At 45.6% G+C, this 24,689-nt stretch overlaps 1 protein-coding gene across 10 annotated transcripts in view; it reads right to left on the reverse strand.

The window, feature by feature from the left end:
• Nucleotides 1–24,689, reverse strand: part of LDB1 (LIM domain binding 1) — a 145,468-nt gene that overhangs the window by 58,640 nt on the left and 62,139 nt on the right. The window contains exon 1 of one of the 10 annotated variants that reach the window (XM_040437840.1): nucleotides 6,431–6,646. The exons of 7 other annotated variants lie outside the window; for them this stretch is intronic. In XM_040437840.1, the coding sequence (XP_040293774.1) occupies nucleotides 6,431–6,455 (25 nt within the window). In that variant the 5' untranslated portion in view covers nucleotides 6,456–6,646. Of the gene's footprint in view, nucleotides 1–6,430; nucleotides 6,647–24,689 lie in introns of those variants that run through there. 2 more of the 10 variants (XM_040437834.1, XM_040437837.1) reach the window with 2 other exon arrangements.

Consider the following 24,689-nt stretch of genomic DNA (forward strand, 5'->3'; position numbering starts at 1 on the left):
GCCGGTAAGTCGGCCTGTGCTGTGTAGAGCATGGCGGTTGTACATAGGCGAACATAAATGAGCTCATCTGTGTGACTAATGTCATATGGTAAGAAAAACACAATTAGGCCTCCTGCACACGGCCGTAGGGCGGCCGTGGAAGTATTGCAGCCCGCAAACGGTGGGTCGGCAATCCACGGCCGCTGGCCGTGTGCATCACGGATGTGGACCCATTCACTTGAATGGGTCCGCAATTCCGGAGATGCAGAACGGAGTCACGAAACGGAACACCGGAAGCACTACAGAGTTCTTCTCTGGTGTTTCTTTCCGTTGTTCCGCAACCGCAAATAAATATGACATGTCATATTCTTTTGTGGTGCGGACAGACCACGGAACCCATTCAAGTTGAATGGGTCCGGCCCGCTGCAGGGATGTTGCCCGTGCATTGGGGACCGCAATTGGCCGTGTGCATGAGGCCTTAATGTGATATACGGTTATATCTCCATCCATAGTGAAAAACATTGCCTTGATCCTTTCATGAACCTGCTCTCTTATGTCCATTACTTTCAATCAGTAGAGTGTGGTCGTCTGCTGAAGACCTCCAAATTTAGCAATCTGCTGGAAAGAGCGTCTCCTATTCTGGAGGACTCAGCTGGGTTATATATTATATGGTCTCCATGTAATTTGAATGAGAGCCATGTAATACCACATTCCTCCTAGCGGGGGCACTGCAGAAGAAATGTGCGGCTGTCTGCAGCATCCCTTTCATGGTAATACGGTAAGAGCGGATTTCTTTGTGGGGTTCTTAACCATTTTTTTTTATCTCCCAGAGTACCCCAAACATTGCATTTTTTTGCCCTATAGACCTGTTTTTCATGTCAGCACTTTCCTTCCCCTGTTCTCGGCATCACTGCATCCTGGCAGGATGTTTACCTGCAGAACTTCCTGTTTTCATCAACTTCCTGCTGGGTTTTCTAACTAAACCCAGACGGCTTTGCACTGTAATGTTTCTCAAGCTGCTCCATCTGCCACACTGTTTCCTCTGCAGCAGTCACGCCACCTTCACCTCCCCCCTCCCTGTTAGCTAGGAGGAGCAAGCCCTGTCAAGCATTACAAAGCAGAGCATGCTGGGCTTAGAAAGCGTTCCTCCTCTGTCTCTGAGGTCGCGGATGTCCCACTTCCAGGTGGAATGATGTGGTCGGTGCCTGCGCAATCTGAATCTGCGTTGCTCAGCAAGAAGCAGCCAATGGAATGCGCAGGCGCCAAGTCTATGCACAACAGAGCAGGCGCGCTAAGATAGAGCTAGACATGAGGACAAGTGCAGTCAATGCAAGGGGAGGGGGTGTGTAGTGAGCACTAGGGGCGTAGCTGTAGCGGTGCTTAAAGCGCTACAGCCAGCCCCTTGGTGCTCCAAATGGCTCATTTGAAGACTGATAAAAGTACAAATAAATTAAAGGGGTTATCCCATCTTAGACAATGGGGGCATATCGCTAGGATATGCCTCCATTGTCTGATAGGTGCGGATCCCACCTCTAAGACCCGCACCTACAAGGAGAACGGAGCGGAGAAACTTGACGAGGGCACACTGCGCATGCGCAGCTGCCCTCCATTTATTTCTATGGAGCCGCCGAAAATAGCCGAGCGCTGGCTCGGCTATTTCCGTCGGCCCCATAGACATGAATGGGAGCGGGGGCCGCGCATACGCAGTGCGCTCCTATTCAATGGGAGAGGCAGGGAGCTGCGCCTGGTGGTGGACGGACCCCGGGAAACCCAGGGGTCCTCCAGCCACAACTCTCCCCGGCTCCGTTTTCCTTGTAGGTGCGGGTCCCACCAGAGGTGGGACCCACATATATATCAGACAATGGGGGCATATCCTAGTGATATGCCCCCATTGTCTAAGATGGGATAACTTCTTTAACAACGTTGCAAGCTATAAAATAAAGAAATATAAAATAAGCATGAACGACCCTACCAAGCACTATGGTATTTGAGAAATTATCATGGAAATCCAGATTTTTTTCCATAATTTACGGGAAAACATTTCTTTCCTGACCCATAACATCATCCAAATAAAACTGCCTAAGTAATACTACCTTACAGTGCTCGCATACCGCCATACCGAGAACACATAACAGTGCCGTACACTAACTAAATAATGTCACGGTGCAAATTACAGCACAAACTCCATGCCATACAGTGCCAAAATGTTACCACACAGAGAGTAAGCTGAGGGCAGGCCACACAAGATGGATTGTTGGAAACCCCATGGAACAACACGACAACACGTGCCATAAATCCAAAGTGAGCACTTTCTGAAATGGGATGGGGGGGGGGGGGGGGTTGGAAACGGGGATATGGGCCCCTGGTGCCATGGGGTGCCAACAAGCTACACATTACATTGGCCAGGGTATTTAGGCTAGGGCTACACAGCAACATGTGTCGCGCGACTTCTTGACGCTGAAGAGTCACGCAACCTTTTTTATGATGATAGTCAATGGGTTTGCACTGGGACATGCAACATGTGAAACGACAGTCGCAAAAAAATCCATTGCAGTCGCAGCATGTGGCTGTGTGACACCACTGACTGGTGGAGTGTAGACACATGGAGTGTAGATGTTCCCTTTTTGGCGCCCTGTAGGCCATAAAACACAGTGCCTCACCTGTCCACAGGTTGCGTGCGGTATTTGAGCTCAGTCCCATTAACTTCAATCGAGCTCAGATGTAATACCAGACACAAGCCATGGACAGGTGTGGCGCTGTTGCTGGAAGAAAGCAGCCATGTTATTCTAATCCTTGGCTACCCCTTTAATTTCTAGGATCCACAAGTTCAACTCCGCTCCTGGCTGGGGGGGGCTACCAATGTACATTATATGCCTTGTAAAGTATCCAGAGGCGTAACTACCATAGCGGCAGACCATGCGACTGCTATGGGGCCCAGGGCAAGAGGGGGCCCAGTCTTAGTTGGGATCATCTCCTCTACTACTGGGGGTGAAAACGTGGTCAGGACTATCCTCTAAAAGGAACAACTTTTAGCAAATGAAATGGCCCATGGGTCACTGAAAGGGGTTTCGGCAGTAACCCCTTCTGTCCTGTGTGGGGGGCCTGGTTTGATCCTTGCTATGGGGCCCTTACTTCTCTATGTACCCCGCTGAATGCATCCTTTATTACAACATTGCTGGGAAAAATACTGAACAAAAAATCCAAAATGTAAAACCAAAAGATAAAACGTAAAGAACAGGCTATCACCCCCTAACCAAAGGAGATCAGCAGCTGCTGAAAACACGATTACGCCTATCTTCCTGCAGCACGTGTGTTAGGATGCCATGCGTGTAACATAGATAGACCCAACAGGACATCGGGGTGTAATACGTGGCAAAGAGGTATATGCTGTACTACATTACACTTCCACGTAATCAGCCCCGGACATGATTCTGGGTGTTAGTTCATGCTGGGGCCGGTGGTTCTACATGATATTTGGAGCCATACACCACATAAGATTCGTATATATGTCACATAATATGTGAACATGGGGTCTATGAAGAAGGCAGAACTCTAGTCTCTACCAGGCATGCTCAACCTGCGGCCCTCCAGCTGTTGCAAAACTACAACTCCCAGCATGCCTGAACAGCCTACAGCTATCTGCCTACAGCAGGGCATTGTGGGAGTTGTAGTTTTACAACAGCTGGAGGGCCGCAGGTTGAGCATGCCTGCTCGATACCATTCAGTGCCCAAATAATACCTCTATATAGAATCCAAATCATTTTACCAGATAGTGCACACATAATACTGCCGTTTATTTCCAATACAATGCTTTCAATTATTGCCCAAATAATACCGCAATACAATGTCCAAATAATACTGCCACAGAATGACCAAATAATAACACCATGTATTTATAACCCGGTACTGTCATTCAAAGGCCAAATAATACTGCCTTACAATGTCCAAAAAATACCGCAATTCTAAATAATATATTTACTACATAAAGGATACCCCCATATATTTCTAACAATACTTTCTTTCCATGCCCAAATAATACCACCATCTATTTCAACACAGAACTGTCATTCAATGCCCAAATAATACTGTCCTGCAATGTCCAAAAAATACCACAGTGCCCAAATAATACTGTCCTGCAATGTCCAAAAAATACCACAGTGCCCAAATAATACACAACTAATACCACCATATATTTCCAACCCAATGTTTTCATTCAATTCACAAATAATGAACCATTCAATGCCCAAATGATACCGCCATATAATACGCAAATAATACCGCCTTATGTTTCAAACACAATACTTTCATTCCAAGTTCAAATAATGCCACCATACAGTGCCCAACTTATGCCGCCATATATACGGCCAAGTAGTAAAAGGGATAATGATAAAGCACTCGGTGGTCCAGGGCGGAAATAAAAAAGGCTTCCGTGCTCTTGGTGAATCAGACCTTGGCGGCCCCCTAGGACGTGGGGGCCCTGGGCAATCTGATACCCCCTAAAACTATCTCTGTATATAGTCCGGACAGAATGTACAATCTCGGCAGATTCTGCTGATGTCAGTGGGATTCTAAACAAGCTGATTTCAGCAAGATGTGTATGTACGTCTAATGTGTATGGGGGCATGCCGAATCCCCCGTCAGCAGGTGTCCGGGGAGATAAGGATCGGACTATTTGGATTTCAACAGCCTGATCCATTTATTCTCCAGGAGATTAGTCACTGCCGGACAAGCCTGACGACCCCCCCCCCCGCCCTTCCCTTGGGATCGGGAGTGATGGCGGGTAGCCAAATTGGTTATTCGCTATTGGCTATTCACTGTCTTTCCAGAACCCTCCGTATACACGCACACTTGGCTCAGCCGAGCATGTATGTTTCCTGAATCGGGAGTGGGGAATAAGCCTCTGCCAAAGAAGTCTGGGAGAAGCTTATCTCCCCAAGAACGTAAGGATCAGGCAGTTGAAATCCAACATGCCCGATCCTTACAGAGGTTGTGCAAAAATTGGGGGGCGTGATTTGCCAAAAGGTTTTTTAACAAGGTAAGGTTTTTTGATAGAACACCGGACCTGCAAAGGGAAGATGACACATGGTCGCAAGGCAAGCCTGACACCGTCACGGCCTGTGATTGGCGGCGGCGGCAATGTCAAACCGGATGTTGAGCTGACCATTGCAGGTTGGGACAACAAGGAGCAGGGAGCCAGCGCTGGGAAGCAGGTCAGTCATCTTCCCTTTAAAAAGTCCCGCAGAATGGGGGTGGGAGGGGGGTTTCCAAAAACCACCTCATTCTTGCACAAACCCTTTAAATCCCCAGTATCTGCCATTGGAGGAGCCCAACCTTTTCTTGATCTTTAAATCCTGCAACATCTGCTATCAGGGGTAGAGACAGGGGGTCTCCATACAGATTAGTCTATCACTTCAGGAGCCAAATGTCCCAGTACTTCAGCGGAAAATTTCCTAAAAAGCAGTTCCAAAAAGACGTTGCCACCAACCGGTAGACAATCATAGCCCATCTGTATGTATTGGGTCACTTTTTTAGGTGCAGAACAAACAAAGCTCTCACCACAAGTCAGAACTGTCTACAAGTCCTAACGAAAGGACTATGACAGAGGGGACTACGCTTAATGTAGCCAGAGAGGGAGTATTGGTCCAGGAACCCTGGTGGTTAGCACACAGTCGTGGCCCATCTGCATGTATTACCTGAGTCTGGGTCACTATTTTAGGTGCAGAACCAGCTAAGCTCTCACTACAAGTCAGAATTGTTTACAAGTCCTAACCATAGGACTACGACAGAGGGGACTACGCTGAATGTAGCCAGAGAAGTAGTATTGGTCCAGGAACCCTGGTGGTTAGCACACAGTCGTGGCCCATCTGCATGTATTACCTGAGTCTGGGTCACTATTTTAGGTGCAGAACCAGCTAAGCTCTCACTACAAGTCAGAATTGTTTACAAGTCCTAAAGATAGGACTACGCTGAATATAGCCAGAGAGGCAGCATTGGTCCGGAAACCCTGGTGGTTAGCAACGAGGCACCAGATAGTCCAGTGGCAGCCGTTCGCACAACTGCGCTTTACGACATTGTCCGGTATCATCTCAGAGCGGTGATACAGCAGAATCCAAACTTTTGTAGTCTTAGGGATCGGAACATAATATTGCGATGGCAACGTGCTCGCCCCATCCACCAGGCGTATAACTATAGGGCGGTACAATTTTATAATGTCCTGCTATAACTTACAGGTCCAGAGCCCCGTGGAAAATGCCCCACTCAGCCACAAAAAAAAAAAGCCTGATATTAACCCTTTCCTTGAGCAAATATAGGCTATTGCAACGCCTTTCACATCCACCCTGGACCAAATACCCCATATCCATCTTTCAGTGACATACGGTTAACAGTTTCGAAACCGCAGAGGTCTCCCAATTCTTGGCCGTAACTCTGGGACCGCCGCCATATTTCTTACCTGCGATGTCAAAGTCTTCAGCCATTTTTTTAAAGGGTCCTGTGCTTTCCGTCTCATCAATGACAAAAATAGAAGCCTGAGGAAGGAGGAATCCCTCTCGTCAGACACCGGGGGGTCCCCTCGCTGTCATGCACAAGTGTCCGTCATCACACAGGATGGGTCCAGGCTGCTGTGACAGCTCCTGCGGAGGCTGCCTTGTGTGCTGTGGGTTGCATGCACACCCCGCCCTCTACCACAGGAAACCATCTCTTCAACCTGAGGGAGAGCTGATAGCAGCCCAGCCTGCAGAAGAGGTGGGGGGGGGGGAGGGAGATGGCTCCCCAGGGACTAAGTCAGCAATCCGCATTAGCAACATTGATAAGAACTACTGAAACCCCCCCCCCATCCTTGGTACAAAGCCTAGATGTGTTCGCAGATCATGGGGGTCATTCTCCAAAGACAAAGCATTCAATGCTGTAACAAGGCCAAGTCTATTGTGCAATGCTCTGCACGTAGATCCTGAGGCCTAAAGCAAGCCAGCAAGGCTTTGTAAGCGGGCCTCTCATCTATCTGTCATAGCCGCCGCCCGGAGGACACCCACACAAATACAAACTCAATGCAGATGTTGCCCTTAGTCGGATTCAAACCCAGGACCCCAATGCTGCAAGGAATGAAAGAAGCACCGTCCAACCCGGGGGTCCATGGGCACAGATCTACCCCTGCTGCCTGGAGGCAGACCACCCACTGCTATAGGGCGTATGGAGAGGGGGAAACACTATGTTGTAGCCCTTCTTCTGCTTCTTGACATGAAGCCATGGCATTTTCCAGCAGCCACCACTAGAGGGAGTTCAGTGGAAAGAGACTTTTACAGCTTTCAATGTAACGATATGCAGTAAATTCTTAGCTTCTGAGCTCCCCCTAGTGGTGGCTGCAGGCAGACAGTTTTATAATATGTGTGCTAGGAAGCAAATGATTTAGAGCTGTATGGGGGGGAAATTTATCGGTGTATGTAGAACATAAGGGTACATTCACAAGACCGTATTGCGGAACGGAATGCGGTCCCATTCATTTCAATAGGATGCGAACAGCACATTGCGTGCTGTGCGCATCCGTACTTCCCTTTCGCGGGCCCCGCAAAAATTATAGACCATGTCCTGTTCTTGTCTGCAATTGCGGACAAAAATAGGCATTTCTATCATAGGGCTGGCTGTGCGCATTCGGCAAAAGGCGGAACGCACGCGGACGGTATCTGTGTTTTGTAGATCGGCAATTTGCAGATCGCAAAACCTATATGGTCGATTGAATGTACCCTAAGGGCTCATGCACATGGCCGTGCCCGTATTGCGGCTCGGAAACACTTGAATGGGTCCGCAATCCGGAAGGTGCAGTGCGGAACGGAGGCACAGAACCCCATGGAAGCACTACGGAGTGCTTCCGTGGGGTTTCTCTCTGCGCCTCCGCACCGCAAAAAAGTAGAACATGGCCTATGAATCATGGACCACCTGTATCCATCTGCGGAATCCGTACGGATGTTGCCTGTGCATTGTGGAACGCAATTTGCAGTCCCCAATGCACAGAACGGCCAACCTACGGCCATGTGCACGAGCCCTAAGGCTCCATCCAGACGTCCGTAGTGCATTGCGGATCCGCAAATTTCGGATCCACAATACACCCGGCCGGCACCTCTATAGAAATGCCTTTTCTTGTCCGCAATTGCGGACAAGAATAGGACATGCTCTGTTTTTTTCCAGAGCTGCGGACTGGAAGATCGGGGGCGCACTCCGGAAATCTCTTCCGGCTCCATAGAGAATGAATGGGTCTGCACCCGTTCTGCATAATTGCGGAACGGATGCGGACCCATTCTATGGACGTCCGCATCTGTTCCGCAATTATATTTTTGCGGAACGGACGGATCGCGGACCCCATTCAAGTGAATGGGGTCACGATCTGCATGCTGCTGGCTGGCAATAGATTGGTGAAGTCCTATCTTCAGTCGTATCTGGCGAATCACGGACCCATTCAAGTCAATGAGTCAACACGGAGTGTACATGGCCGATGCCCGTGTATTGCGGACCCGCTGTTTGCAGTCCGCAATACAGGCACGGAGGCTTACGGTCATGTGCAGGAGTCCTTATTGTGCGCCAAAACCAGTAGTGAAGCCTACACAGATATAATGGAAAAATTATTAACGTTAGCAGCGGATTCCGGTAAATAAAATCTGGATCGTACACGGTTTGGAAATACGCTCGTGTGAAAGCGGCCAAAAAGGTGAAATCTCACGTACGCTTTGCCCTTTTTTTCAGTGCAGAAATTTACCTGCTGTGCAGATTCCGAAATTCGTAGCATGTCGATTGATGCGATTGTGCGATTTTTGTTGCGGATTTCAAAATCTGCACAGCAGGTCAATTTCCACACGGAGCAAAAAAAAGCAAAGTGTACATGAAATTTCTGCGATCAGCAACCTCTGGCGCTCCAGCTGTTCTGAAACTACAACTCCCAGAATCCTCCTTTCACTTCCATGGGAGTTAGGCCTAGTACACACGAACGTTTTTTTTGCGAGTGTACGGGCCGTTTGTTTGTGTTCCGTATACGGTCTGTATACGGAACTATTCATTTCAATGGTTCCGCAAAAAAAACGGAATGTGTTCCGTATGCATTCCGTTTCCGTATTTCCGTTTTTCCATTCCGTTGAAAGATAGAACATGTCCTATTATTGCCCGCAAATCACGTTCCGTGGCTTTATTCAAGTCAATGGGTACGCAAAAAAACTGAACACATACGGAAATACATCCGTATGTCTTCCGTATCCGTTCCGTTTTTGCGGAACCATCTATTGAAAAGGTTATGCCCAGCCGAATTTTTTCTATGTAATTACTGTATATGCCATACGGAAAAACAGAACAGAAACGGAAACAAAAAACGGAACAACGGATCCGTGAAAAACGGACCGCAAAAAACTATAAAAGCCATACGTTTGTGTGAACTAGGCCTTACAAGAACAGCCAAGAAAGTGTGCATGCTGGGAGTGGTAGTTTCACAGCAGCTGGAGTGCTAAAGGTTGCTGATCCCTGTCATAGGGTGACTGCCCACGATGCGGATTACATGCGTTTTTTTCTGCACAGATTTCGTGAGGGGAAAAAAGCAGCGTAATAAAGTTCCCGCAAAGTGAATGAGATTTGACAAATTGACCCGTTGTGTGGATTTTGAAAAGCTGCAGCATTTCGATTGTTAAAGTGATTCTGCACCTTATGTAGATGGTTCTCTCCACAGACTTCAATGGAGGCGTTAACATAAACACAAAAACCACACGAAAAATGCACCAAAAACACACCAAATCTGCGATAAATAGTGCGGATTTAGGTTTCTTTTTTTGTGTGTGGTTTTGGTGCAGGTACCCATACACTTTGCCGGTACTGTAATTTGCTGCAATTTTGGTGCAGAAAAAAAACACGTCTTTCGCAACGTGCATAGGTAGCCCGTGACTGATTTGCTGTCGCGGATTTTCATGCTGCAAATCTGCAGAGCTGTACAGTAGCAGTAAAGTGAATGCGTCTTCAGCAATTCTCATCCACATGTGGCAGAAAAAAAATCGGCAGCAGAAACTGCGCTGTGGTGCGGATTTTAAATCTGCAGCATGTCAAGTTATACTGCGGATTTCATCCTTTCCAATGCAAAGAATGAGAGCTTTTCTGCAACAAAATCCGCAGCTTATCAGTCACGTGTGAACCCAGCCTAAGGCCTCTTTCACGCGAGGGTATTGAAACCTGTCAGTATTCCGGCTCTGGATTACGCACAGATTCCTGATGATATACCATCAGTATTGCTTCAGCATTTCATCAGGATTTACATGCGGATTCTTTCCTCCCTGCATTTTTGATGCCGTCCCATAGACTGTAATGTGCGCACTTGGAAACAAATCCGTACAAAACTCGGACATGCTGCGGATTTCAAATACTGATGGAAATTATACGCCCATGTGAATAGCACTATTCATTAACAATAGCAGCGGACTGTGGTACATAAAATCCGGTCCATATACGGATTGCAAATAATCTTGTGTGAAAGGCCTAAGGGTGTAAATGCTATGGATTTGCTGTGAGGAAACAAGAATATAAGAAATCTCCCACATTCTTCAGAAAGAATCCAAAGCGGAATTTGAGCGGCAGTTCGAATTTGAAATCTGCTGAGGATCTCCACCACGAATTTCACTCTTTGGAGTTGAGAGGGTTAAATCCGTAACCATCTCTGTGGCAAAAAAAATAAAAAAATCACACCTAAGGTTACTTTCACATCTGCGGCAGTGATTCCAGAAGAGAACAGCCTGACGGAATTCTCTGGATACGGCACTGTAAGTGGCGCCAGTAAGTATAATGGGGTCCAACGAAGATCCGGCCACATTCCGGCAAAAATGCTAAGAATTGGGTGGGGCAGAAGTTCTAGTCAGTCTAGCTTACCCCCTGCTAAGGGAAGGGTGTGCAGGGGCACGTCTCTGCTGGACGTGCCCACGCCAGCCAGAGCACCCTAAGCTCTGCTGGCCATGGAGGCCAAACCTTAAAGCCTCAGGAGCCAGGAGGAAAGTTCCCTGGTATAACCTAGAGTCAGACTACAAAGTGAAGTGCGGCATACAGAAGAAGCTGAGTTATACGGCCAGCCTGTCAATACAGCAGAGTCAGAGAGAAACAGATATAGCAGAGTTGAGTTTGCCTGCCAGTTTAATGCTAAAGCCTGCTGGAACCAAGACAAAGCCTGAAATCTGTTTTGGAAAAACGTTTACTCAAGAAAAGCTGCCATTGAACTTCATCTCAAGGTCTGGACTCAAGTTCTTCCTTAATCTCTCAATAATTATTCCCATTATTTATTGTTTCGGAGACAAAACCTGGGGTCCAGCGGTATCCAGGTAGGAGCACCGTGACACACATAAAGAGACATTTGGGCCGCACCATTACATCACTCGGCATTTACTACACCTGGGACGCGACATAGAGGGCCCTAGGGGGGGGCGCCCGTTGCATTTGCATCGTCATATTGACCCTCATACCTTATTCATATTTATTTCTACAGAGCTGTATGGGGGCTCATTTCTTGCAAGGTTTTTTTAAGAGTATGTTTAGGACAGGCACTCTACATCTGAAACCATCCAGAGAGTATATTTACTTAAATCAACCATTTAATATTCAAAATAGATAAATATATACATCTGCACATAAAAATAACAATAAAATATAATAAAAGCAATCAGTGGCAATACCAAGAGAAGTGTATGTATGATAGATCTGCTATCAACGTGGTGACGGATAATAACCATCATCCATACAATTATCAAAACCCTGCCGCACTAGGTACCATAATTGTGTAATGGTCCTATAAGTGTGATTATATTAATAACTCGATTTGTTACTCCCACATAATTCGATATAAAGATGCAGTATCCTTCAAATCTAATGACACATTCATATATGTTGGTACATAATTTGTCACATCCGCAGAAGGTTTATCTCCTTAAAGGGATAATTGTCTCCTTCAAAGAAGGTTTGATGTTAGTGATAGCTGCGAGTCTGTTAGTTAGTTTGCCACATTAGAGATACAAATGTTGCTACCAAATGTCACTTGATTAATATTGGGTCCGTTATATCTGCAGTTTGCTCAGTCGTAATAGTGGAGGTGCTGTGTCTCATTAAACAGTGTGAGCTGTCAATTAATGATGGCAACCGCCGACCGTGGCGTCCCATGTGGCGGTCAATGCCGGTCCTTGTTACCTCCTTCCCACAGCCTACTCGCCTCGTGTCACCTCCACTCCCAGCAGCGTTCTCCAAGGACGGTACCTGGCGTCCCACGTGACTCCGTAGGTTGGTGTGTAGCGTCCCACGCGTTTCGATGTATCGGCTCCAGGCTTCTCAAGCCTATGGTGTATTAAGGGATTGTGGGAGGAGGATTAAGTCGTCCTTGAAGCGCTCCACTTATTCAAAGATGAAGCGATATTTTACAGATATCCATGGATATTAGTAGTGGGTCTTAGGGCTTGCAGGTCTATCAAGACCAGACGCGTTTCGGAGTATTAGCTTACTCCTTCTTCAGTGGCTATCTGCATTGAGACGCCATACCCGCTTTTATAGCCATCTGATTGATCATCCGAAAAGTCCGAACTGGATTTCTTGCTTTCCTTTCTTTTTTCTTTTTTAAGAAGCAACTTGGTTTCTCCCAGTGATCTTATATGTTAACTGTCTTTTTATATATATTCCAGTTTTCTTCATTACTACCATATTATACCGGTTCAAAAAAACGCATCGCATTTATGTTGCATTTTCAATGCGTTTTTGTGTGTATTAGTGCGTTTTTTTTATGGACAATTGCTTTTTGTCCTAAATAACAGTTGCCCATAGTTATTTTTTTAATTTTAGGGTTATGTAACCATCTCCCCTTGGCGGAAGGCCCCCATCCTACCATTACACAATTATGGTACCTAGTGCGGCAGGGTTTTGATAATTGTATGGATGATGGTTATTATCCGATACCACGTTGATAGCAGATCTATCATACATACACTTCTCTTGGTATTGCCACGGTTTGCTTTTAATATATTTTATTGTTATTTTAAATTTTTTGTTTTTATGTGCAGATGTATATATTTATCTATTTTGAATATTAAATGGTTGATTTAAGTAAATATAATCTCCGCATGGTTTCAGATGTAGAGTGCCTGTCCTAAACATACTCTTATATTTTATACATTGACAGGGTGAGTCAAGTCCACAAGAGCACCATATCTATAGCAACAAGGGGGTGAGCCCCTATAATTTTCTCTATAGATCAATAGTTTTTATTGATACCATTCTGATGTGTGTCTGATAGCTTCTCCCATAGACTGCAATGAGTTTACCATTGCAGCCTATGGGAAATTCATTACAGCTATATATTATATCGGTAGGTTGTTAAATTGCTTCGGATGGCCACACTAATAATGTAATGTATGTTCACAGTGACTCTTCCAGCAGAATAGTGAGTGCAGCTCTGGAGTATAATACAGGATATAACTCAGGATCAGTACAGGATAAGTAATGTAATGTTTGTACACAGTGACTCCACCAGCAGAATAGTGAGTGCAGCTCTGGAGTATAATACAGGATATAACTCAGGATCAGTACAGGATAAGTAATGTATGTACACAGTGACTCCACCAACAGAATAGTGAGTGCAGCTCTGGAGTATAATACAGGATGTAACTCAGGATCAGTACAGGATAAGTAATATATGTACACAGCGACTCCACCAACAGAATAGTGAGTGCAGCTCAGGAGTATAATACAGGATATAACTCAGGATCAGTACTCTGTAGTGCCTCTGTTCCGCATCTCAACGGCAGTGTGCATGAGCCCTAAGTAATGTATGTACACAGTGACTGCACCAGCAGAATAGTGAATGCAGCTGTGGAGTAAAATAATGGATGAAATGTAATCAGTACAGGGCAAGTAATGTATATACACAGTGACTCAACCAGTAGAATAGTGAGTGCAGCTCTGGAATATAATGCAGGATGTAACTCAGGATCAGTACAGGATAAGTAATGTAATGTACACAGTGACTGTACCAACAGAATAGTGAGTGCAGCTCTGGAGTATAATACAGGAAGTAACTCAGGATCAGTACAGGATAAGTAATGTATGTACACAGTGACTCCACCAACAGAATAGTGAGTGCAGCTCTGGAGTATAATACAGGATATAACTCAGGATCAGTACAGGATAAGTAATGTATGTACACAGTGACTGTACCAACAGAATAGTGAGTGCAGCTCTGGAGTATAATACAGGAAGTAACTCAGGATCAGTACAGGATAAGTAATGTATGTACACAGTGACTCCACCAACAGAATAGTGAGTGCAGCTCTGGAGTATAATACAGGATGTAACTCAGGATCAGTACAGGATAAGTAATATATGTACACAGCGACTCCACCAACATAGTGAGTGCAGCTCTGGAGTATAATACAGGATATAACTCAGGATCAGTACTCTGTAGTGCCTCTGTTCCGCATCTCAACGGCAGTGTGCATGAGCCCTAAGTAATGTATGTACACAGTGACTGCACCAGCAGAATAGTGAATGCAGCTGTGGAGTAAAATAATGGATGAAATGTAATCAGTACAGGGCAAGTAATGTATATACACAGTGACTCAACCAGTAGAATAGTGAGTGCAGCTCTGGAGTATAATACAGAGTGTAACTCAGGATCAGTACAGGATAAGTAATGTATGTACACAGTGACTGCACCAGCCGAATAGTGAGTGCAGCTCTGGAGTGTAATGCAGGATGAAACTCAGGATCAGTACAGGATAAGTAATGTAATGTACACTCACCTAAAGAATTATTAGGAACATCTGTTCTATTTCTCATTAATGCAATTATCTAGTCAACCAATCACATGGCAGTTGCTTCAATGCATTTAGGGGTGTGCTCCTGGTCAAGACAATCTCCTGAACTCCAAACTGAATGTCAGAATGGGAAAGAAAGGTGATTTAAGCAATTTTGAGCGTGGCATGGTCGTTGGTGCCAGACGGGCCGGTCTGAGTATTTCACAATCTGCTCAGTTACTGGGATTTTCACGCACAACCATTTCTAGGGTTTACAAAGAATGGTGTGAAAAGGGAAAAACATCCAGTATGCGGCCGTCCTGTGGGCGAAAATGCCTTGTGGATGCTAGAGGTCAGAGGAGAATGGGCCGACTGATTCAAGCTGATAGAAGAGCAACGTTGACTGAAATAACCACTCGTTACAACCGAGGTATGCAGCAAAGCATTTGTGAAGCCACAACACGCACAACCTTGAGGCGGATGGGCTACAACAGCAGAAGACCCCACCGGGTACCACTCATCTCCACTACAAATAGGAGAAAGAGGCTACAATTTGCACGAGCTCACCAAAATTGGACTGTTGAAGACTGGAAAAATGTTGCTTGGTCTGATGAGTCTCGATTTCTGTTGAGACATTCAAATGGTAGAGTCCGAATTTGGCGTAAACAGAATGAGAACATGTATCCATCCTCTGATGGCTACTTCCAGCAGGATAATGCACCATGTCACAAAGCTCGAATCATTTCAAATTGGTTTCTTGAACATGACAATGAGTTCACTGTACTAAAATGGCCCCCACAGTAACCAGATCTCAACCCAATAGAGCATCTTTGGGATGTGGTGGAACGGGAGCTTCGTGCCCTGGATGTGCATCCCTCAAATCTCCATCAACTGCAAGATGCTATCCTATCAATATGGGCCGACATTTCTAAAGAATGCTATCAGCACCTTGTGGAATCAATGTCACGTAGAATTAAGGCAGTTCTGAAGGCAAAAGGGGGTCCAACACCGTATTAGTATGGTGTTCCTAATAATTCTTTAGGTGAGTGTATGTACACAGTGACTGCACCAGCAGAATAGTGAGTGCAGCTCTGGAGTGTAATGCAGGATGAAACTTAGGATCAGTACAGGATAAGTAATGTAATGTTTGTACACAGTGACTGCACCAGCAGAATAGTGATTGCAGCTCTGGAGTATAATACAGGATGTAACTCAGGATCAGCACAAGTGATACAATGTATCAGATTTTAGTTTGATCTGCTAAAGAAGAAAATGGAAACACCAACTGGGTGATGCGTAGTTCTGAAATGGCATTCCAGTCCAATTAGGTCTATGGAGTTGGACGCTTTACGAATCAGATTGTAATACACAATAACATGTCGACCTGTGTGGCCAGTGTTCGCAGTGATTAAAAGGTGTTTAATTACACTGAAGTGAAACACATAAGAACCCTTCATTAATAGATCCGTTTTCTGTTATGTGATTAAATTACTTGTCGAGTATGGTATAATTGGGGCACGTCTGTTCAATTCAACAGAACAAATGGAGGCTGGAAAGACAACTGATTGTTTGAAGGTCGTTAATTAATTAAGGCTAAATGATTCCGATGGCGTATAATTTCACTTTAAAGGAAAACTATTCAGCGCCCTCGGAAACTATCCATATGACTCCTACGTGATTGCAGAGCTTTCCACTGATTATTCTTTCTACTGGATCACATACAATGAAATATTATTATTTCCCATCACAAAGAATGCCTCACGTGAGCTTCACAAAAACACGACAGAGCCAGCAAGTCATTTATGAGATGCAGGGAAACGTGGACCAAATTTAGATACCGTAAATGGCAAATGGTCTAGCAAGCAGAAAAATATACTGGTGCACCTAGACCCTCTAAGTGGCCCTACAGTCTAGGGGTTTTGGCTCCTCTTTCCAGAGGTGGTTCCATGCCCTTTTCTTCTAGGTGTTAGGAACCTGTGGACTCCCCCCCCCCCCCCCCTCCAGAGGTGCTGCCTAGCCCTGGTGGTCCCATGCCCTTTACTTCTAGGTATTGGGAACCAGTGGGGTTCCTCCTTCAGAGATGCTGCTCAACCCTGGTGGTCCCATGCCCTTTGCTTCTAGGTTTTAGGAACCTACAAGTTCCCCCTCAAGAGGTGCTGCCAAGCCCTGGTGGTCCCATGCCCTTTGCTTGTAGGTATTGGGAACCTACGGGCTCCCCCCTCCAGAAATGCACTCCAGCCCTGGTGGTCCCATGCTCTTTGTCTCTAGGTGTTGGGAACCTGTGGACAACCCCCTCCAAAGGTGTGGTGGTCCCATGCTCTTTGTCTCTAGGTGTTGGGAACCTGTGGACAACCCCCTCCAAAGGTGTGGTGGTCCCATGCCCTTTTCTTCTAGGTGTTGGGAACCTACGAGCTCCCCCTCAAGAGGTGCTGCCCAGCCCTGGTGGTCCCATGCTCTTTGCTTGTAGGTATTGGGAACCTACGGGCTCCCCCCTCCAGAGATGCTCTCCAGCCCTGGTGGTCCCATGCTCTTTGTCTCTAGGTGTTGGGAACCTGTGGACAACCCCCTCCAGAGGTGCTGCCCAGCCATGGTGGTTCCATGCCCTTTGCTTCTAGGTATTGGGAACCTGTGGGGTTTCTCCTCCAGAGGTGCTACCCAGCCCTGGTGGTCCCATGTCCTTTACTTCTAGGTGTTGAGAACCTACAGGTTCTCCCCTTTCAGAAGTGCTGCATTTTTAGCAAACAAAGAGAGTAGGAAATTGACATAAGGGTCATCAGCCTCCTCTGTCCTGGGTGACAAAACACCTACTGGAAATGGTAATGAATGATGAGGAGGTGGTTGACTATGGGTCCATGCACACAGCAAAGCTGCATATACAGACCATGGGCTGTACACACAGAATCCATATGGGTCTCTATATTAGCATCACTTTTGTACTTTTATATCTATGCTACCTTCCCTTTTGTGTTATAGATATAATACACAAGTGATGGAAATGTAGATATGCACTCATTGACAAAAAAAATACTGCACCCAGATAAAAATGTCGGATTGCTTCAAAACTCAGCATACAGTTATGTCTCAGGCAGATATGTAAATGATTACAGGTTCGGTCTGATTAGACACTGGGTTCTGCCACAAGAGGGCACAAAAGTGATTCTCCTGCTGGCCGATAAAACGGCTCTCAAGGTCTACTTTTGGGTAGTGTACCTCATGGCGAGAAATCATTGACTGCAACACATGCCTCTACTCAAAGACATTTTTCCCGGTTGACAGACTTTGACATGGGGCGCATCATTGCTCTGAAATAAGCAGTATGGTAGTTTTGATGAATTGCCCGCCATCTAGTCCGTTCTGACCGAGCTGTTAGAAGGCGTTGGGAGCAGTGATTAAGTAAGGGCACACATATGGTAAACAGGCTCCGGACATCCCACACACACACTGTTATGTATTTATATCTATGTCACCATCACTCATGTATTACATCTATATCATCATCACTTGTGCAATATATCCTTATCATCACTCGTATTATATCTATATCATCATCACTCATGTATTATATCTATCTGTAGTCTAGCAGAGGGGGCCACAGCACTCATCAATCGTATGGCTTTTTCTGGGTGCACGTCCCTTTACGATCCCTTCTCCACCTTCAGGATCAGACTTCTTCAAAGTATATCACATATTCTGACAGCTCCAGTGATGATTGCAAAGTGAAATATTTATTCAGCCAGACAGGTTAGTGCCCATCGTTGTAGCATAGCCACGTTTCGGGCCTATAACATTTGAAGGCATTTATCAAGCAATGTTGTTGCACTCCCAAACACTGGCCGTGCAACTACACTCATTGCTTGATAAAGGGCTTCAAATGTTATAGGCCTGAAACGTCGCTATGCTATAACGATGGGCACTAACCTGTCTGGTTGAATAAATATTTCACTTTGCAATCATCACTGGAGCTGTCAGAATATGTGATATGTATTATATCTATCACCATCACCCGTGTGTTATATCTATATCATCATCAATGATGTATTATATCTACAATCAGGTCCATAAATATTGGGACATCGACACAATTCTAGCATTTTTGGCTCCATACACCACCACAATGGATTTGAAATGAAGCGAACAAGATGTGCTTTACCTACAGACTGTCAGCTTTAATTTGAGGGTATTTACATCCAAATCAGGTGAACGGTGCAGGAATTACAACAGTTTGCATATGTGCCTCCAACTTGTTAAGGGACCAAAAGTAATGGGACAATTGCCTTCTCAGCTGTTCCATGGCCAGGTGTGTGTTATTCCCTCATGATCCCAATTACAATGAGCAGATAAAAGGTCCAGAGTTCATCTCCAGTCTGCTATCTGCATTTGGAATCTGTTGCTGTCAACTCTCAAGATGAGATCCAAAGAGCTGTCACTATCAGTGAAGCAAGCCATCATTAGGCTGAAAAAACACAACAAACCCATCAGAGAGATAGCAAAAACATTAGGCCTGGCCAAAACAACTGTTCGGAACATTCTTAAAAAGAAGGAACGCACCGGTGAGCTCAGCAACACCAAAAAGACCCGGAAGACCACGGAAAACAACTGTGGTGGATGACAGAAGAATTCTTTCCCTGGTGAAGAAAACACCCTTCACAACAGTTGGCCAGATCAAGAACACTCTCCAGGAGGTAGGTGTATGTGTGTCAAAGTCAACAATCAGGAGAAGACTTCACCAGAGTGAATACAGAGGGTTCACCACAAGATGTAAACCATTGGTGAGCCTCAAAAACAGGAAGGCCAGATTAGAGTTTGCCAAACAACATCTAAAAAAGCCTTCACAGTTCTGGAACAACATCCTATGAACAGATGAGACCAAGATCAACTTGTACCAGAGTGATGGGTAGAGAAGAGTATGGAGAAGGAAAGGCACTGCTCATGATCCTAAGCATACCACCTCATCAGTGAAGCATGGTGGTGGTAGTGTCATGGCGTGGGCATGTATGGCTGCCAATGGAACTGGTTCTCTTGTATTTATTGATGATGTGACTGCTGACAAAAGCAGCAGGATGAATTCTGAAGTGTTTCGGGCAATATTATCTGCTCATATTCAGCCAAATGCTTCAGAACTCATTGGATGGCGCTTCACAGTGCAGATGGACAATGACCCAAAGCATACTGAAAAAGCAACCAAAGAGTTTTTTAAGGTAAAGAAGTGGAATGTTATGCAATGGCCAAGTCAATCACCGGACCTGAATCCGATTGAGCATGCATTTCACTTGCTGAAGACAAAACTGAAGGGAAAATGCCCCAAGAACAAGCAGGAACTGAAGACAGTTGCAGTAGAGGCCTGGCAGAGCATCACCAGGGATGAAACCCAGCGTCTGGTGATGTCTATGTGTTCCAGACTTCAGACTGTAATTGACTGCAAAGGATTTGCAACCAAGTATTAAAAAGTGAAAGTTTGATTTATGATTATTATTCTGTCCCATTACTTTTGGTCCCTTAACAAGTGGGAGGCACATATGCAAACTGTTGTAATTCCTGCACCGTTCACCTGATTTGGATGTAAATACCCTCAAATTAAAGCTGACAGTCTGCAGGTAAAGCACATCTTGTTCGTTTCATTTCAAATCCATTGTGGTGGTGTATAGAGCCAAAAATGTTAGAATTGTGTCGGTGTCCCAATATTTATGGACCTGACTGTATATCATTACTCATGTATTATATTTATATCACTCTGATGTCAGGGTAGGATTCATGTTGTATTCCTCTATATTACCATCACTTGTGTATTATATTGTGTATCACCTTCGCCACCCGTGTATTACATCTATATCACCACTCATGTATTATATCTATATCACCACTCATGTATTACATCTATATGATTATTACTTGTGTATTACATCTATATCACCACTCATGTATTACATCTATATCACCACTCATGTATTACATCTATATCACCACTCATGTATTACATCTATATCACTCATGCACTAGACTGATATCAGCGTAGGATTTATGTTGTATTCCTCTCTCGCCGTCTCTTGTGTTCGGTAACATATAATTACAGATTGTACCCTACATCAGAAACAATACTGTAATGATTTCCACTGCGTTTACACCAATGCTACAGACGGGTGCGGGATGCTGACAAGGAGATAATAATAATAACAGTATAATAAAGAACATTCTAATGTACAATCCTTAATGAGTGACAGCGGAGCGCACGCCGGGCTGTCATGTTACCGTTATACACGGTACAGCAGCTTTTTATTGCATTACATTGCATTTTCATAGCTATTTAGTGCAGATTGAGGAGTTTTTGTGATGTAGCCGCTTCTCGCCATGTGCTGCATTACGAGATAAATACGCGGAATGGAAAATACGGTGAAGGAGAAATGGCGACATAAAATAAGAAATTGGTTTCCTTAAATGGCTCTGAAGAATCCATAATAACAAATCTCATAAAGAGGAAAGAAAGGGGAATGTAAAAGGAAGAAGATATGTCATAATAATAATAATAATGGTCATTGTAAGAATGACGCTTAAAGATGGAGTTTTATGGTGTTATGCTTAGGGCAGGACCTGGGGGCGGAGCATGACACACTCAGGCCCTCCATTATCCATCAGATGCCACATGACGGTCCTATTCTGTAACTGAGAAGCCTGAATGCCAGGCAACAAAGAGACAGACAATGCTGCTGCTTTGGGGCCCCAGGTGACAGGGGTCCGTCCCTGATTAGTCTCATCCCCTTTGCTACTGCGTGCTGAGAACCTGTGCAGGACAATGACTGGAAATAGGGGTAAGAGGAGCAGGCTGTAGCCTAGGGCAGCATTAAAAGTGGGGTGCAATTACGCTGCTGATAATGCTTTCGGCGCTGCAGCGCCACCGCAGGAGAAATAAAGTATTACTCATGGCCGTGTGCTATTTTGCATACTTTTATTTTCCCTCCAGAGAGCATTGCACTTAAAACTTCCTACCTGCTTGATCTCTGCATGGAAAATCTATACCTTGTGAAAGTATAGGAAACCCTACAGGGGGTATTAATCTCTGCACTATATTTTATGGTGTTATTCCGTTTCAGTCATGGTCAGAAACAGAAGTGAAACAAAAATAATGTCCCTTGATCCATCCACCCTACTTTACACTGCAGATCCACTTGTGTATATCAGCAGCACAAACGCACATATCTGTGTGTGCACAGAGCTATAAACAATGGGGGTCATTTACCAAACTGGTGTAAAGTAGAACAGATTCCACCATTCATTTTCCGAAATAGCTGTCCTAAATGAAAGGTGGAATCTGATTGGTTGCTATGGGCAACTAGGCCAGTTCTACTTTACACCAGTTTGATAAATGATCCCCAAAGTGCATAAGACCGCCTGCACACAGATGCGTGTGAATGCACATAAGATCTGCAAGAATTTCTGTGCGGATTTAAATGCATTTCTGCATCATATCCGCACCAAAATCCGCAATGTCTAAGGCCTCTTGCAGTCCGCAAGCATGGGCACTGACCGTAGGCCAGCAACATGCGGATTGCGACCCCATTCACTTGAATGGTGTCCGCGATCCGTCCGTTCCGCAAAAAGATGGGACAAGTTCTATCTTTTTGCGGAAGAGAAGCACGGAACGGAACACCACAGAAGCACTCCGTAGTGCTCCCGTTCCGTATCAAGTGAATGGGTCCACATCCGTGATGCGGAATGCACGCGGCCGATGTCCCGTATATTGCGGACCACGGGAGACACACGGTCATGTGCATGAGGCCTAGCAGCGTTTTTTGCCGCAGATCTCACCCTTCCCTTCACCAAAATCTGCAACTAAAACCGCAAACATAATGGACCTGCTGCAGATTTGGAAATCCGCACGGCAGGTCAATTTCCGCACAGAAAAAATCTGCAAATTGTACATGAGATTTGTGCGATCTCATACTTTTCTGGTACTGTAATACGCTGCGGCTTTTATGAACGTGAATCTGCAAGGAAAAAAACGCACGTATTCCGCGACATGTGCAGGTGGCCTAAGGGCGCACTCACATGCTGCGGATTTTGTTGCAGAAATTTCACCTGAATGGGGCTTGCAGAAATCCATGTGCTTTCTGCCTGGGAACGAAACGATCACGGTCGCAGAGGGTGCGACCGCTACCGGGCCAGGCGGGGGGAGGGGGCCCGCTGTACTCCCATGTAATGGGACCGCTCTGACGGGGCCCGGCATGCAGTACAGTGACAATGCTGGGCCCATCAGAGCATACTTCAACATGTGTAATATGCGCCCCAGTCACTGCCGGGCTGTTTGTCTCCAGAGTGAAGCAGGGAGTCCTCTCCGCTTCCTGCTTCACTTTTCTTCTGAGCTCCGGCGCTCCCCCTGCTGGCTGCACATCACGCTGCAGCGCGATGTGAGTGTGGGAGCGCGTCATCAGGGAAGAGGGAAGTATGTGCGGTTTTTGTTTAGTCTTTTTTTCCCTATAAAGCTGCAGACTGGAGGCAAAAGGGTTGGGGGCGGGGGTTTGAACAAAAGTGGGAATTTTTTTTACTAAGGGGGCACATAAGCTGACATAACTACTGTGAGGGGCATGTATCAGGGCATTACTACTGTGAGGGGGCACATATCTGGGCATAACTACTGTGAGGGGGCACGTATCTGGGCATAACCACTGTGAGGGGGCACGTATCTGGGCATAACCACTGTGAGGGGACTTGTATCTGGCCATTACTACTGTGAGGGGGCATATATCTGGCATAACTACTGTGAGGGGGCACATATCTGGCCATAACTACTGTGAGGGGGCACAAGGAGGACATAACTATTGTGAAGGGGCCACAAGGTGGTCTTAATTACTGTGAGGGGCCACAATGTGGGCATTAGTACTGTGTGGTAGCACTTAGGGGAAATGTCCTAGATTACCCTGCTATACATTGGGATGGCTCAGTCTTCCAGGGCAGCACAGCGCCCCCTGCTGGTGATTTCACAGGGGCAGTCACCATCCCTTCCTTATGTGATTATTCTCTTTTTCTCTATCACCGCAGGGACCTTGTTCTGGATCCAGTGGACATTACGCCAACGCCAGCGACACCCTGGATGAGGTAGGACCAGATTGTATTACCTAGGACTGGGTGAGTGTAGCCATGCATTGGGCTTAGTGTAAAAGAAAAAACCCCATCACAACAAAGACAGATTCGGTATAAACTGCAAGCAACTAAATCCCTGCTGTGTCAATGTTTCCCACCACATAGAAGAATTTCCACTCCTGGATAAACGAGTACATCCTAGATTACCACTGTAATTTGTACCGGTCAAAGGGCAACAACGTAACTTGACGTATTTGGAAAGTAAGGGGTTATTGTATCGGCTATCAACAAAAACTTTGCAACATGCAGTACCCAATATCCGCCACTAGAGGGCAGCCATTCATTAACAAACAGGTTCCTTTTCCAGTACTCGTGCACAGGAAGCTTTGTGCTATGATGATTGCGTCTCATCTCTAGAGCTTTTCAGTACATGACACAGATTTGGACGCGCTCATTGTCTCCCTCCACTTATTTCTTACAACGGTCCTAAAATTCGCAGCTAAAACCACCCCAAAAATATGACAAAAACCTAAATACATGGTTACTTTATGTTTTATGTTATCCTGAATTAGGATGCTCAGGAGATCCGCCATAGATGCCCAAGGAAGGTATAATACCTTTCTGTGGCGGAGGAATTATAATCAGCTGCCAGGCCTCTTCAGGCGCCGCTTATCTTAGGCTAATTTCACACTAGTGTTTCTATTCTCCGGTATTGAGATCCGTCATAGGGTCTCAATACCGGAAAAAAGCGCTTCCGTCTTGTGTCCATTCATTGTCAATGGGGAAAAAAGCCTAACTGAACAGAACGGAAGGCTCCAAAATGCGTTCCGTTCTCATACCGGAGAGCAGCAGGCTGCGTTT

The sequence above is a fragment of the Bufo bufo genome, chromosome 6, assembly GCF_905171765.1.
Source record: "Bufo bufo chromosome 6, aBufBuf1.1, whole genome shotgun sequence".
NCBI classification, from domain to species: Eukaryota; Metazoa; Chordata; class Amphibia; order Anura; family Bufonidae; genus Bufo; species Bufo bufo.